The sequence below is a fragment of the Periplaneta americana genome, chromosome 8, assembly GCF_040183065.1.
Source record: "Periplaneta americana isolate PAMFEO1 chromosome 8, P.americana_PAMFEO1_priV1, whole genome shotgun sequence".
Lineage (NCBI taxonomy): Eukaryota > Metazoa > Arthropoda > Insecta > Blattodea > Blattidae > Periplaneta > Periplaneta americana.
Window position 1 is genome coordinate 30562499 of NC_091124.1, and position 15275 is coordinate 30577773.

A 15275-nucleotide genomic window follows, 5' to 3' on the forward strand; every position below is an offset into this window, starting at 1 on the left:
AAATAATGCAAACATACTAAATAATAAATTACAAAATAATATAAGGCTTAGAAGTTACACTCAATGAATATACAAGTGGTAAGTGAACCAATATTACAAATTACAAGAATTACAAATTCAAACGTAAATTATAACCACAGTCTAGTATATACAGTCACGAAGCTTGAGTTTATGAAGGTACTAGGAACAATAGACTGTGCAGGTACTATTTTGTATTGCCTGTAATGAGGAGATAGTAGCGATCCTAGTGGTTAGCAACTATCTATGGATGTATATTTACTCGTATTGAGCTTCGTGACTGTATATACTAGACTGTGTTATAATTATACAACACTGAGGAAAATTATATATATATATACATACACACAAGGGAGAATTAAACATGAATGAAGAAGAAAGAAAACATTTTCAGAAAAATGAGTAAAATATGTACTTACAATTTGTAGAATTACAATGAAGGTTTATAATTTCAATGATAAATGTACATACAACAATCATGATAGGCTAAAGAAATGGTAAAGGAAGCTTTTAATAGAAAAACGAGCATGTTCTGCGAACCTCCGGAAAAATAAAGAAGAATCTAGTGAAGTGCGTTGTATGGAGTGTGGCGTGATATGGGACAGAAACAAAGACATTACGACGAAGAGAAGGGAAGCGAATTAGAAGCATTTGAAATGTCGCTATGGAGATGAATGGAGCGTGTGAAATGGACAGATAGAATAAGATATGAAGCTGTATTGCAAAGAGAGGGTGAAGAGAGAATGATGCTGAAACTTATCAGGATGAGGAAAAGGAATTGGTTGGGTCACTAGCTGAAAAAAACTGCTTAATGAAGGGTACACAGGAAGGAATAGTAAACGGGAGAGTTACATGTATACAAGTGTTATTTACGAATTAAACAGCGAAATATTATGAACTATTAATTAAACAATGAAATACGATCAGTGTAGCAGAATTAAGTTAACATACATAGAATGTTAATATATTTAAAATAATGTTAGATAATAAAAAGACATTATTATGAGACAATTTTGAAAATACAGCACTATCAGGATGATGTCTAAAGAAAGAAGTAACAATGTAGTCAGTGATAGTTTAAGTCAGTATGATTGGAGTGAAATACTAAGAAGGTTATCTTTTAAGCTGTTTTTAAAAGTGTTTATTGTCTTGCAGCCCCTAATACTTTGTGACAGGGAATTCCATTGTCGCGAGGTGGATACTGTAAAAGATGATGAATAACAAGATGTTCTATGAAGAGGTATACTTAGCGTGCCACAGATAAGTGATCTGGTATTTACGTCGTGGTTAGAGTATACTTACTTACAAATGGCTTTTAAGGAACCCGAAGGTTCATTGCCGCCCTCACATAAGCCCGCCATCGGTCCCTATCCTGTGCAAGATTAATCCAGTCTCTATCATCATACCCCACCTCCCTCAAATCCATTTTAATAGTATCCTCCCATCTACGTCTCGGCCTCCCTAAAGGTCTTTTTCCTTCCGGTCTCCCAACTAACACTCTATATGCATTTCTGGATTCGCCCATACATGCTACATGCTCTGCCCATCTCAAACGTCTGGATTTTAAGTTCCTAATTATGTCAGGTGAAGAATACAATGCGCGCAGTTCTGTGTTGTGTAACTTTCTCCATTCTCCTGTAACTTCATCCCGCTTAGCCCCAAATATTTTCCTAAGCACCTTATTCTCAAACACCCTTAACCTATGTTCCTCTCTCAGAGTGAGAGTCCAAGTTTCACAACCATACAGAACGACCGGTAATATAACTGTTTTATAAATTCTAACTTTCAGATTTTTGGACAGCAGACTGGATGATAAGAGCTTCTCAACCGAATAATAACACGCATTTCCCATATTTATTCTGCGTTTAATTTCCTCCCGAGTGTCATTTATATTTGTTACTGTTGCTCCAAGATATTTGAATTTTTCCACCTCTTCGAAGGATAAATCTCCAATTTTGATATTTCCATTTCGTACAATATTCTGGTCACGAGATATAATCATATACTTTGTCTTTTCCGGATTTACTTCCAAACCGATCGCTTTACTTGCTTCAAGTAAAATTTCCGTGTTTTCCCTAATTATTTGTGTATTTTCTCCTAACATATTCACGTCATCTGCATAGACAAGAAGCTGATGTAACCCGTTCAATTCCAAACCCTGCCTGTTATCCTGAACTTTCCTAATGGCATATTCTAGAGCGAAGTTAAAAAGCAAAGGTGATAGTGCATCTCCCTGCTTTAGCCCGCAGTGAATTGGAAAAGGATCAGATAGAAACTGACTTATACGGACTCTGCTGTATGTTTCACTGAGACACATTTTAATTAATCGAACTAGTTTCTTGGGAATACCAAATGCAATAAGAATATCATATAATACTTCCCTCTTAACCGAGTCATATGCCTTTTTGAAATCTATGAATAACTGATGTACTGTACCCTTATACTCCCTCCCATTTTTTCTCCATTATCTGTCGAATACAAAAAATCTGATCAATAGTCTATCTATTACGCCGAAAACCGCACTGATGATCCCCAATAATTTCATCTACGTACGGAGTTAATTGTTGAAGTGTGCAGAATTCGAAAGAGTAAAGACAAAGAGTGTAAAGTTCTACCTTCTTTAAGTCAGAGACACGAAAGACTTGCGAAGGACGGTGATATGTGATCACATCATCGGATGTTGCACACGTATCTGACGCACATATTCTGAACTCGCTGTAACTTGCGGAGAGAAAGAGGAGGGCAGGAAATAGGAAAGATTGGAGAATTCTGGGTTTGCAGTGAAAGATCTGCCATTGGACAGAAAACTATGAATGAATGAATGCTGATCCATTTTTACAACAAAAAAAAAACGAAAATTCGATCTTTGATTGAAGATTATGAAATTTTCAACCGTCCTATCCCTAAAGACTTTATCTTGGTGGCTCCCCCTTTCTTCCGCCCCTCTAAGTTACATGATTACTACTACCAACGTAGGCAGGCGTTTATTTTGTAAGTTGTACACTTATACTGGGTGTTCATTTCAAAGTGTGTCATGACGTCACTGTTGGTGAGTCAGCGATTTTAAGCGAGTTTCAGCTTTTATGTCAGAGAAGTTGCATATTAATCAAGGCGTTGAATCTGAACTTAAGAACGTGTACGGTATAACTTGAAAGTCGTAGCAACAGATGGCGGTCTGTACGGTCTGTGTGCTACCATAACCTCTTTCGAACTGTGTTTTGCGAGGGCAAGTCGTACCCAGGGTATTTGTTATCATCGGTTGCGTACGGCAACATTCCACAATACAAATCAAATGCTCCGTGTCCATGTTGACCGTCGAAGTTAATGTCAACAAATACTCTACGTAAGTAATCGTCTTAACCCTCTCCCCATATCCCGACAGTAAGAAAAAACTCACCTCAGTACGTGTTTCCAAACAGTTCACATTCCTGCCACTACAGGCGTTACCGTACGTATCGGTAAGTACTCTTCAGAATGAACGCCGTACTTGGTAGGCATCTTCTCTTGCATATAGGTAATACGCCTTTGCGGAGATGTAGGGAGATTGAATTCTCTAGGCTCATCGGCTAGCCACATGACGACATGCAGCGAGCCATGACACATTTTGAACTGAACACCCAGTATTTCGGAGCTCTCGCTCTCTTCAGACCAGTATAAGGGAATCCTTTCTTTTTCGTCAAAAATTGCAGTGCTTAATCCAGCCCTGATAAGGATCTGAACAATTGGCAATGCTGGCTAGTGAGCACTGTGATGACAGAGCTTCCAACATGGTCAGGATCAGCGCCTGCATTTATAAGATCCTGAGTAACTTCAACGTCACCCGTACTTCTCGCTTCGTTGAGTGGTGTGATATTGTTGCAGTCAACAGCATTCGCATTAGCACCAGCCTTGATGAGAGCCTGAACGATTGGCAAATCACCTCTCTTTGCTGCTTTGTGGAGTGGCGTACTGCCAACATTGTCGACAGTGTCAACGTTTGCACCTGCCTTGATAAGAGCCCGGACTACTAACAAGTTTCCCCTACTTGCAGCCTGGTTTAATGGTGTACAACCATTACCGTCAAAAGCTTCGATCACCGCGCCTGCTCTTATGAGAGATTCAACTACGGACGAATTACCCCAGTAAGCAGCAACGTTAAGCGGAGTGTCACCAAAGAAACTTTTAGATTCAATATTTACGCCTTTGCTTATAAGAGTATCAACAACTGAAGTCTTATTTTTCTTTGCCGCTCTGTGAAGCGGAGTGTATCCTTCGTTGTCAAGAGCCATTAAGTTTACACCTAAGTTAATCAGCTCCTCCACCAGGGGAAGGTGGCCCTCTTCAGCCGCTATGTGCAATAATGATTGTCCTTTCCGATTTCTGGAGGATGCACTAGCTCCCCACTTCAGAAAGGCTTTCACCACGGGAACTGATCCTGTTCGAACTGCTTGAACTATTGGTGTTTCGCCAAACGTGTTCTTTTGTATTGGGTTCATATTAATTGAGACGAGAAATTTTATTAAGGGAAGGGAACCTGACAATGATGCAAAGAACAAAATGGTATTCCTATGAATATCAGTGGAGAATGGATCCAAACCGACCTCTATTAAAAATCGAATAAGCGCAAGAGATCCTGATCGTGCTGCATAGAATATCACAGTGTGCTTGTTTCCGTCTTTGTAATTCAAATTCACTCCCCAAGATAAGAACATCTGGACCATTTCTACTGATCCTGACAGTGCAGCGAACATAATCGGAGTTCTTTTATCATAGTCCTTAGAATTTGGATTTATTCCACGTTCAGAAATCTTTTGAACTATCAAAACTGATCCCGACCGTGCCGCAAAGTGAATGGGTTTAGAATAATGTACAAAGTAATCTAATTCGTTCACAAATTGTTGATATGTTATATTTTTCAAATACATAGACACATTTGCACCTGCATTCAGCAGCAATTCTGTCATTTCAATGTGGCCTTGCCGAGACGCAACGCAGAGCGGAGTTTCCCCAGATGGAGATTCGCTATTCACTGGAGTTGGTAGCATCAGTAAGATGGACGCTTCTGTGATATCTCCTCTTCTAGCCGCTTCATACAGAAGCCTGCCTCTCTCTTCGGCATCAAGCATGGAGAGGTCCTACAAAAAATTTAATTATTGTCATTATTATTTTGTGATTATCAGATTTCTATATTTCAGCCTAACCGTCGCTCACAACTACTATAAAGATTATACTATGTACGACAGTATTGGATTCATAATCGTCTGGTGAGCATGAATCTACAGTAATTCTACACTTAAAAGGATCCAGTACGACTTCAGAGGCGCAGATATGTCTACCAGTGGCAGATAGCCAAATTTTTATAGGATAAGTGGAGTCATTAACGACGGAAATGTTAAAAAAGTGGGTTACATCTGACCAGAAATACAGACAACGACATTGATCTTTCAGATATTGATAATTTGTAGCCTTTCCTGTAGAATGTACGTTGTAATTGTGACAATGTTTTACAACAATACAAGTACGGGTAAATAGAATTATGACGCATATTGGCGCTGTTATCTGCAGTAAAGGTAATAACGCCACTTATTTTTTTAAACAAAGAAACATGTTTTAAGCAAAAGTGATAAATGTAGGTTTATGTTATAGACTTAAGGGGTTAGGTACAGCTTACAGCTTTGTAAATATTCAACTTTTTTTCCTCCAATACTGTATCTTGTCCAATAATGGCAATTAGTATGTATAAAACAAAACACTACAAAACTTACGTAAGATAATATTGTTATTAAAAATCAAATGTTTTTATAGTTATTAATCACGTGGGGTTAGGTCTTTTTCATATACTTAATGACGGTGTGGTATAGATGTTTATATGCGTCATTCTCTTCAGTATTGGCTCGAGAGAGCGCAAAAATTACAGTTCCTAAGGAAAGACCAAAAGGTATTACTTACTGATAAAATAAGAAGCCTACAAAATGATGTAGTCTCCCGATCATTTCAGCAAGATCTCTTAGCAGGATATAATGATTTTACCCTCTATATTTCAAGCTCTACATATAGCAGCTATACCAAGATGCTATGTCCATTGTTCGAAAGCATAGAAAACCTGATATATATATATATATATATATATATATATATATATATATATATATTTAACTTTCACCTACAATCCACAATGACTTGAAATAGCTATTGCTTTACTGCCACATGAAAAGTCCATTGATAGTCCTGACATTGTTACTTACGTTTTCGCGTTGAAACTCGAAAACTGAAGGTGCATAGGTTCAAGAAAAAGTATTTGGCATGAAAAACCATTCAGAGGAAGTAGGTTTCATTATTACGGAAGAATGTAACTTTCAAAATGTCTGGTATTCTTCATTGAATATAAATCTGAAAAATGTTTATTGAACGTCTAATGAACTTAGTTTGCAGCATTTGCTGTACAAGTCACTAGTAATATAATAATAATAATAATAATAATAATAATAATAATAATAATAATAATAATAATAATAATAATAATAATAATAATAATAATATGCAAAAATAGGATTGTTTTGCCAGAGTCATTTTTATGTGACGAATTACGAGATGGCATTGCTGAAATGACTTCTCCGGTCTCTGAACCACTCGCTGTTGGAATAGCACGCAGTCCGCACTCCATAGAGCTTCAAGCTAACGATCCCTGGTTCTACTTGACTTCAAGAGAATTTTGTTTCTTCCCGCATTACAGACAGTTTCCATGAGGATTTGCATAATAAAAATAACAACTCTGAGGATATTCGATGCAAATAGAGGGTGATCCCTTTGGAAAGACATAAAATAAAAACGCTGTAACACGGGGGCGGTTTTTGGGGTAGTGCCAGTGTGCCATGGCACCACCAATGAAAGAAACAAAAATAATATCCTAGAAAGCAATTGTAATAGTTTATTTCTACACATTTTATTCGTATGTCATTTGAACGAGCGCGCACATATCCGGACGCACTCTTGCAGCGTTTTTCAGAACGTTGGAGCCACTTCGCTGAGGCACTACCTGCGTCCATATAACACTGTACAAAAGGCTACTGCTTCTAATTTATATGCGTTTCTTATGGCAGACTTTGAGCCGAATTCAATTTGACTCAGTAGTTAATATTCCGCCCGCTAGAGTACAGTAATGCAGAAATTTCGCCAGATGGGAGGGTTGTTGGAGACGTTATTTGTTTATGAGTTAGAGTTCCGCGCCAAATGTTAATGTAATGTTGCCAATTCAAAACTAATGCACATAACTTGGATTTGAATGTGTAAATTATTATCCATTTAGCTATATTGAACGCAGAGATAGTCATGGTTCTTTTTAGAAAGATAAATATTTTTTTCATATTATGTAAAACTGTTTGTTAATGTTGTGTAATATTTGTTTTATTTTGCGGCAACTAAATATCGCTACACTGTTGCTATAGTATTGATGCTTTTCTTAACGATACATGAGAGCTGTGCAGGACATGGACATGTGTTATTCAGGCCGCTGCCTTGGATTCATCGGCCTGTTAAATAAAATGCAAACGTGTTCGTTTATTATCTATATCACTGTTTATCTCGTGTGTTTTTGTCAGTAATTTTACTAGTTATAAAAGTTATTTGTATTTGACTAACAATACTGTGAAAGTTTTGCATTATCTGTGTCTGTAAATTTCGTTATTAGTTTCGGAAATGTTATTGTAACTGTTACTAGATACATTATTAACTGCACATCTGGTAAATAGCTGGTTTAATTAATGTGTTTTATATAATATAATGCAAACGTGAACTGCGATTATCAGTTTCTCTAGGGTAATTTGCGTACAACTTTTTTCATTTTTGGCACCACCACCAGAATATCTCACCGGCCGCCACTGCTGTAACATGAGAAGGGTTACTACTCATTTTTCAGTAATATATAAACAGATTCGAGAAGGATTTGATCTCATTAGATCTCAACGTGCTACCACTGTGTGCACAACACAATTTACATTGTGAGGCTAATCCCTCTCATGTGTGATCTAAAAGCTCAGAGTATTTTTTACAGCTGAGATATCTTTTGCTTTGAGATCATCAACATCTCTACGTTGCTGTACAGTACATATCATCGTTGTTCCTCCAATAAGTCCTATGTGCAAAATACACAATTTTTCAGTAGGAGGAAAAAACACATTTATTCATCCTATAGCAGCCGTACAAAGGGCATTATGAATTCTTACATTTTCGAAAGAAAGAAATATAATAAATTGCATATAGGAGATTTTATTATTTGCTATATCAGTATTTAAGTTATTTAATAGAGCAAAAACTGAAAATCGATAAATGTGTCACATAGGAGTTACTGCAGGAACAACGACGATGTACATATTTCTTTACAAAACCTCAAACAAATAAATCAGAGGGTGTCGAGGCCACGTACAGCCAGTACTGGCGTTTTTGGCGCGTGTCCTTGAGTAAAAAGCCAGTCAGTGTGCACTTGTTGCCAATGCAGCTGAGAACGGTACCAACCAACACGTCACGTCAGTAATCTGGCAATCACAGTTGTTAGTCTTATTGCTCACTTTGCGTTTCTGGGGTGTGTACTTGAGTACACTGTCCAGTCTGTGGCATCTGTTGCCACTTCGGCTGAGAGTGGTACCACCTCCCAAACTATTGTGACGTCAGCAATCTGCCAATCACAGTCAGCTTTCTCGCCCACAGACTGTGGAAAAGATAAGATATTCGCTCTCAACATTCCCATTACTTATTTCACGCGCCAGAAACGGTGGCTTTGGTTATAATTGGCCCACCACAATTTCGCTCTTTAACACCTCAAACATATAAGTTACATTTCACGAAGTGACATCAATTTATGGACTTTAGCAAGGACATATGGTTAACTTTAAGGGAATGTATTTCTGCCATACATTATGCACTTGAGAGATACTCACCCCGCACTGGTTAAATTCTTTTATGCTTTTCTTGTCGGCGTCCTTGATAGTGACGTTACATCCGGAAAACTCCCATGTGACCTCACTGTGATACAGAGCTTCGCACCCCAGTTCAAGCTCGTCGACGTTCACATTGCAGTTGGACGCAGTTTCCGTCCACACGTGATGTTCAGGCACAACTATAGTCACACACACAGTGCGTCGAATAGACATAGTACGTTCATTGTGAGGGACGTGGAAATGTATTAATATATTATACAGGGTGCCCCAAAATTCGCGCACACGTGCTACACTCTGTAAATCCGGAATGAAAATGGGGACGAAATTACTGGTGACAGAATTTCGTCCGAAGAACTTTTAATTGTAGAATTGGGCAATACTTCATAACACAGAATGACTTAGGGACGATTTCACAAAAAAAGTCTGAGTTGATCTTGAACTCTACCTCTTCGGAAATCATTTTCACATTCTCTATAAATTTAGAACTGACTGCCATATATTCCATTTTGAACCATAATTTTTCCCTGTTGACTGAATCAAAAGCTTTTATTAAATCTGTGAAGCCCCAATGCATACATTATTTTTTGAGTTCGTATATTTGTCGTTAATAGTTTTAACAATGAAAATGCTGTAGCTCGTCCTTTTCGTTTCTCTGAAACCGCTCTGGAAATCCGAAATAATTTTATACTCCTCTAACCACTTCCTTAATCTACTCGATAATAACCCAGTATACATTTTTCCTAAACACGCTAATGAGATTCCTCTATAATTATTTGGATCTTTTTTATCTTCTTTCACTTTATGTAAAGCGACTAAAATTACTACCCTTCATAGTTCCAGAATAATATTTTTGCTTCTCAAATTGTTGCAAATTTTCAATAATAATGTTCTAAATTTTTCATTCTTGCCTAACTGTGTCCAATATATTTTGCTATAATAAAAGTTAATTTGAAACAAGTTTCATTTCGCTATTTAAAAATCTCCCGTTTCCATGGCCCACCTGTATATCCTCTTATGCGTTCTCTTATTTGCAATCGTTTTGTTTATATTTCTATTATTTATTTCTTTAGTTTTTGTGTCGGTATGTCTTGTCTTTACATACCGTTATTTTACCTATAAATATCACCGACTGAAAACCCATTCAAATTTTGTCACTTTTCGTCTCCATTATCATCTAGGACTCAATCTGTGTGGGCGAATTTTGAGACTTTCTACATAACAACTATAAACTCACCTTGGACGATGACAGTCCAGTTGCAATTTTCGTTGCTCCATACGTCAAAACCCTTCAGAAAATAAACACCTGACTGGAATCTGTTCAGCTTCCAAATAACCAATTGGATTGTGTTCTCGTCTCCTCTGATACTGGCGTCATGGCTAAAGTCGCCAATTTCTCTGTTACCGGGCCCGAAGAAATAAAGATGATCTTCTTCGGATTCGACATAAGCTTCCAGAATCAGGATGTCTCCTTCCTTTATTACCACGACGTTCGGAGTTATTGGCTTGAGTACCAAGCCTTCACCTGGATCAGAGCAAATAGTTCAGTAACACGTCTGTGGATGAGTGTAGTCGTAAATGAAAATGTTATATCAATGAGTGTAAACCAAAAGGGGCTTGACAATATAATGAGAGATTATATTATACTAGCCGTACCCGTGCGCTCCTCTGCACCTGTTAGAAGTAAATATAAAGTAGTTACATAATTAAAATAGGACGTTTGATCCAGGGAACATTCGTGTTTGTTAGCACGATAAATCGTGTGTATTTTAACACGATTCAATTGAGCATAGTTAAAATTTGAATTATAAAATAATGGATTGGTGAGCTAACGTACTATTACTGCATACAAAATCAATACACTCTCGTTGTTTGTTAATTCTCTGAGATTAAAATGAGTGCGTATATAAGTATTATTTTAAGAAATACAGAAAACGAATGTACAAAATAGCCTATAAAATTTTCTGTGCATAAGAAGCTATTTTAATCTTACCTGTCCTCGATTTACTCAGAAGTTACTGTAATAACATTATAGCATGATGTCCATCTAGAGAAACTACCTTTCCAATGGTGAATTAATAATTAATTATACAAATCGGTTAATTTAGCTTCCGATATTACCATACAAACACAGAAACATTGTCTTTAGACTATGTTTCATAGCTTTCGATTGTTATGTCCAAGGCCCCTTATAGACGAAGTCATTTGTTTTTTATTTCAATACACCGCCTTAGATGGCAGTTATTTTAATTTTAAAACTCATTTATCTCATTAAATATCAGTCCTATCAAATTTTTCACAGGATAAAACTTATCAGAAATCATTTTTAAAGAAACTTTTGTTATGTAACATTTTTTACAAAAATCAATAATAAGCGAGATATTTCGATCTATTTAATTCAGCCCCCCTTATAACCCCCCTTTTAAGTAATGTATTTTGAATGCCATATAGCCTAAAATCTAAGTTATAACGAACTTAATTTATATTCCAATTTTCATCGAAATCGGTTCAGCCATTATCGCGTGAAAAGATAACAAACATCCAGACAGACATACAAACAAAAATTTCAGAAATGCGATTTTCGGTTTCAGGGTGGTTAATTATATATGTTAGGACCAATTATTTTTGGAAAATCGAAAATTACGAGAAAAATTTGGGCTACAGATTTATTATTAGTATAGATAAGGTGGTCGTTAATTATGTAGTAGGTACATTAAAGAGCTGTACAGAATTCTAGACTGCAAAAGAGATTAGAGACGTAATAATAATAATAATAATAATAATAATAATAATAATAATAATAATAATAATAATAATAATAATTTATTTATTTATTGATATTTATGTGCTGGACAACAGCCATTGGCCAATAAAAGTCCAGCACAGTGATAAATTAATACATTAAAATGAACAACTATGGTACAAATTAAATAATTGAGATAACAACAAAATGAAGAACATAGATTACAATAATTAATTTACAAGAATTAAAACTATAAATTATTAGGGAAAGGAGTTGATTCATACTACCAATTTGTGTATAAGGATTATGCAAATAATATTAGCAAAGACATTGCCATGTCCTAATACTTCTATACATTGAATGGATCGAAATCGCCTACATGTAAGTTAGCATGTTTAATACATCTGAAGACCGGCGAGGAAGATTTAGAATTTCTAATATAGAAGAGTTTGTGATGTCTCATGTCCTTCATAGGAATACCAAGGCTAACACTGTTTAAGAAAGATTGACAATTAATGTCACCTTTAAGGACCTTACATAAGAATAAGTAATCGAGATCATGACGTCTGGCATACAGGCTTCGACATTTAAAGTGCTCGCATTTTTTATCATAGTTATATCCAGAGTTATTAGGCAGGAATCGGTACGAACATAATGATATAAATTTCCTTTGAATATTTTCCAGTTTTGCCGAATCAGAACTAGTAATGGAGTTCCAAACTACAGATGCATATTCGAGTTTCGGTCTCACTAATGTATAGTATATGTACCCATAGTATTAAAAGAGAGTCAGGTGTTGAAAAAGAATAAGTAATTGACCGAATAATAATAATAATAATAATAATAATAGTAATAATAATAGTAATAATAATAATAATAATAGTAATCATAATAACAATAGTAATAATAATAGTAATAATAATAATATTAATAATAATAACAATATTAATAATAATAGTAGTAATAATAATAATAACGATAGTAATAATAATAATAACAATAATAATAATAATAGTAATAATAATAATAGTAGTAGTAATAATAATAACGATAATAATAATAATAATAATAATAATAATAACAATAATAATAACAATAACAATAGTAATAATAATAGTAATAATAATAATAACGATAGTAATAATAATACTAATAGTAATCATAATAACAATAGTAATAATAATAATAGTAATGATAATAATAATAGTAATAATAATATTAATAATAATAACAATAGTAATAATAATAGTAGTAATAATAATAACGATAGTAATAATAATAACAATAGTAATAATAATAGTAATAATAATAATATTAATAATAATAACAATAGTAATAATAATAGCAGTAATAATAATAACGATAGTAATAATAATAACAATAGTAATAATAATATTAATAATAACAATAGTAATAATAATAATAATAATAATAATAATAATAATAATAATAGATATTCAATCCGCTCGTGCTGTCTCAAAAATAACCACGTAGCCTACTATGCATCTGTAAGTAGGCCCTAATCAATTCGATAGTTGTTTTATCAGTGTGCAAGTGACTCGATACCGGCCACGATTTCGATATAGATTTACATGAGTATTAGACTATATTTTAATAATCATCGACCTCAGGTCGACCTGGTTGGCGAGTTGGTATAGCGCTGGCCTTCTATGCCCGAGGTTGCGGGTTCGATCCCGGGCCAGGTCGATGGCATTTAAGTGTGCTTAAATGCGACAGGCTCATGTCAGTAGATTTACTGGCATGTAATAGAACTTCTGCGGGACAAAATTCCGGCACATCCGGCGACGTTGATATAACCTCTGCAGTTGCGAGCGTCGTTAAATAAAGCATAACATTTTAACATTTTTTTTGACCTCATTGGACATATGAGCCGTTCAGAGCAGAAGTGGTGTAAGTCAAAAATGGATAATGAGGGTTAAAGTAAACATTCTGTAAAATACAGCGCAAAGTAGCAATTAATATTCAATTTATTTAAACTGCTAGTGGTCAGTGGGTATCACGAAGGACATATTCACTGCTACTTTGCACTGTATTTACAGAATTTTTACTTTAAACCTCATTACCCAATTTTGACTTACACCACTTCTGCTCTGAACGACTCATATGTGCATACTTTACATAGGAGAAGCATTGACTTAAAAATGCTTCTCCTACATAAATTAGTTTTTGTGGCATGAACCACTTTTCCACTGAGCCCCTCAATTTTCACTGACAGAACATATATTCTTTTGCCAGAAAATATAGAAAAGTTACTTGAGTTTTATTGTATTCAGTTTTGAGCCCAGCCAATGTAGCAACTAGATTTTCCGTTTTTCTTTTTATCTTCAGTGTAAAAAAGTTGTTGTTGTTGTTTTCTAATGCCAGGCGTTTGACAATAGAGTCATTTGACCTCTTGCACTCCAATATTTTTCAAAGATATTACCATGACCAGCTACTGAAGCACAGAATTTGAGGTGTTCCGAATCCATTTCTTGATTTGAGTTGCACAATGGGCAGTTAAGGGACTGATATATTCCAATTCTATGCAGGTGTTCGGCCAAACAATCATGGCCTGTTGCCAATATAAATGCAGCTACAGACGATTTTCGTGGTAAATCGGGAATTAACTGTGGATTATGATGCAGAGAGTTCCTTTTTTCCCTTGAGATTGTTTGTTGAAGTCTAGATATGTAGATTTAATAAATCTTTTCACAGAGTAATATGTAGATTTAGTAACAGGTCTGTAAGTAGCAGTGTTGCCCTTCTTTGCTAAAGCATCCGCATTCTCGTTTCCCAGGATTCCACAATGGGATGGTGTCCATTGGAATACAATTCTTTTATTGAGTGATATTAATTGAGAGAGCATTTTAGTTTGAGATGAAGGTGTGTGTTTAGAGACTATTGATAGAATAGCTGCTTTGGAGTCTGACAATATAACTGCATTCTTAAATTTATTGATGTGGCATAGAAGATTCCTGAGACTTTCACTTATTGCAATGATTTCTCCATCAAAACTTGTTGTTCCATACGCAAGAGATCTATAAAGTGAGAAGAGACAGCACGTAACACCTGCACCTGCACCTTGTTCTCTGGAGATCAAGGATCCGTCGGTGTATAAATGAAGCCAGTTTTATGGAGGGTACCTAATATTAATTGTCTCTAAAGACAGGTGTAAAAAAATTAGTTAATTCTTGAATTCAGGCAAGGATGTGATAAAGCTGACAAACTGTTTAATTATGAAGTTTTATTGTATTTTATTTTGTAGCATATTAAATATAGACAAAACTATTTATCTATAAAGTAGGTCACTGATTAAGTTTAGTATGCTCACCCATCAAAATGTCAATCTTTCAAAGTGTGTGTGTGCAGTAAAGTTTACTGCACAAACACTTTACTGACTAAGGATAAGCAAACAAATAGTAAACAAAATTGTTAGGGAGCATATTTGCGTTAAGTTTAAGCTTCTTTATGTAAGTTGCCTTCAAATTGTTTTTAATAAGTTATTATAGAAATTCCTACAAAATACATTAAGTTACTCACGTCATAATATTCTTGGCCTTGCAATATTTCTCTGAAGAATGAATTTCACTTAACAATTGTTTATT

At 35.3% G+C, this 15275-nt stretch overlaps 1 protein-coding gene across 1 annotated transcript in view; it reads right to left on the reverse strand.

The window, feature by feature from the left end:
• The window catches only part of LOC138704390 (serine/threonine-protein phosphatase 6 regulatory ankyrin repeat subunit A-like), a 75349-nt gene that overhangs the window by 23819 nt on the left and 36255 nt on the right, over nucleotides 1–15275 (reverse strand). The window contains exons 3-6 of the mRNA XM_069832218.1: nucleotides 10165–10452; nucleotides 8931–9109; nucleotides 3721–5132; nucleotides 2634–2739 (exon numbers count right to left, since the gene is read on the reverse strand). Coding sequence (XP_069688319.1) covers nucleotides 2634–2739; nucleotides 3721–5132; nucleotides 8931–9109; nucleotides 10165–10452 — 1985 coding nt within the window. The remainder of the gene's footprint in view (nucleotides 1–2633; nucleotides 2740–3720; nucleotides 5133–8930; nucleotides 9110–10164; nucleotides 10453–15275) is intronic.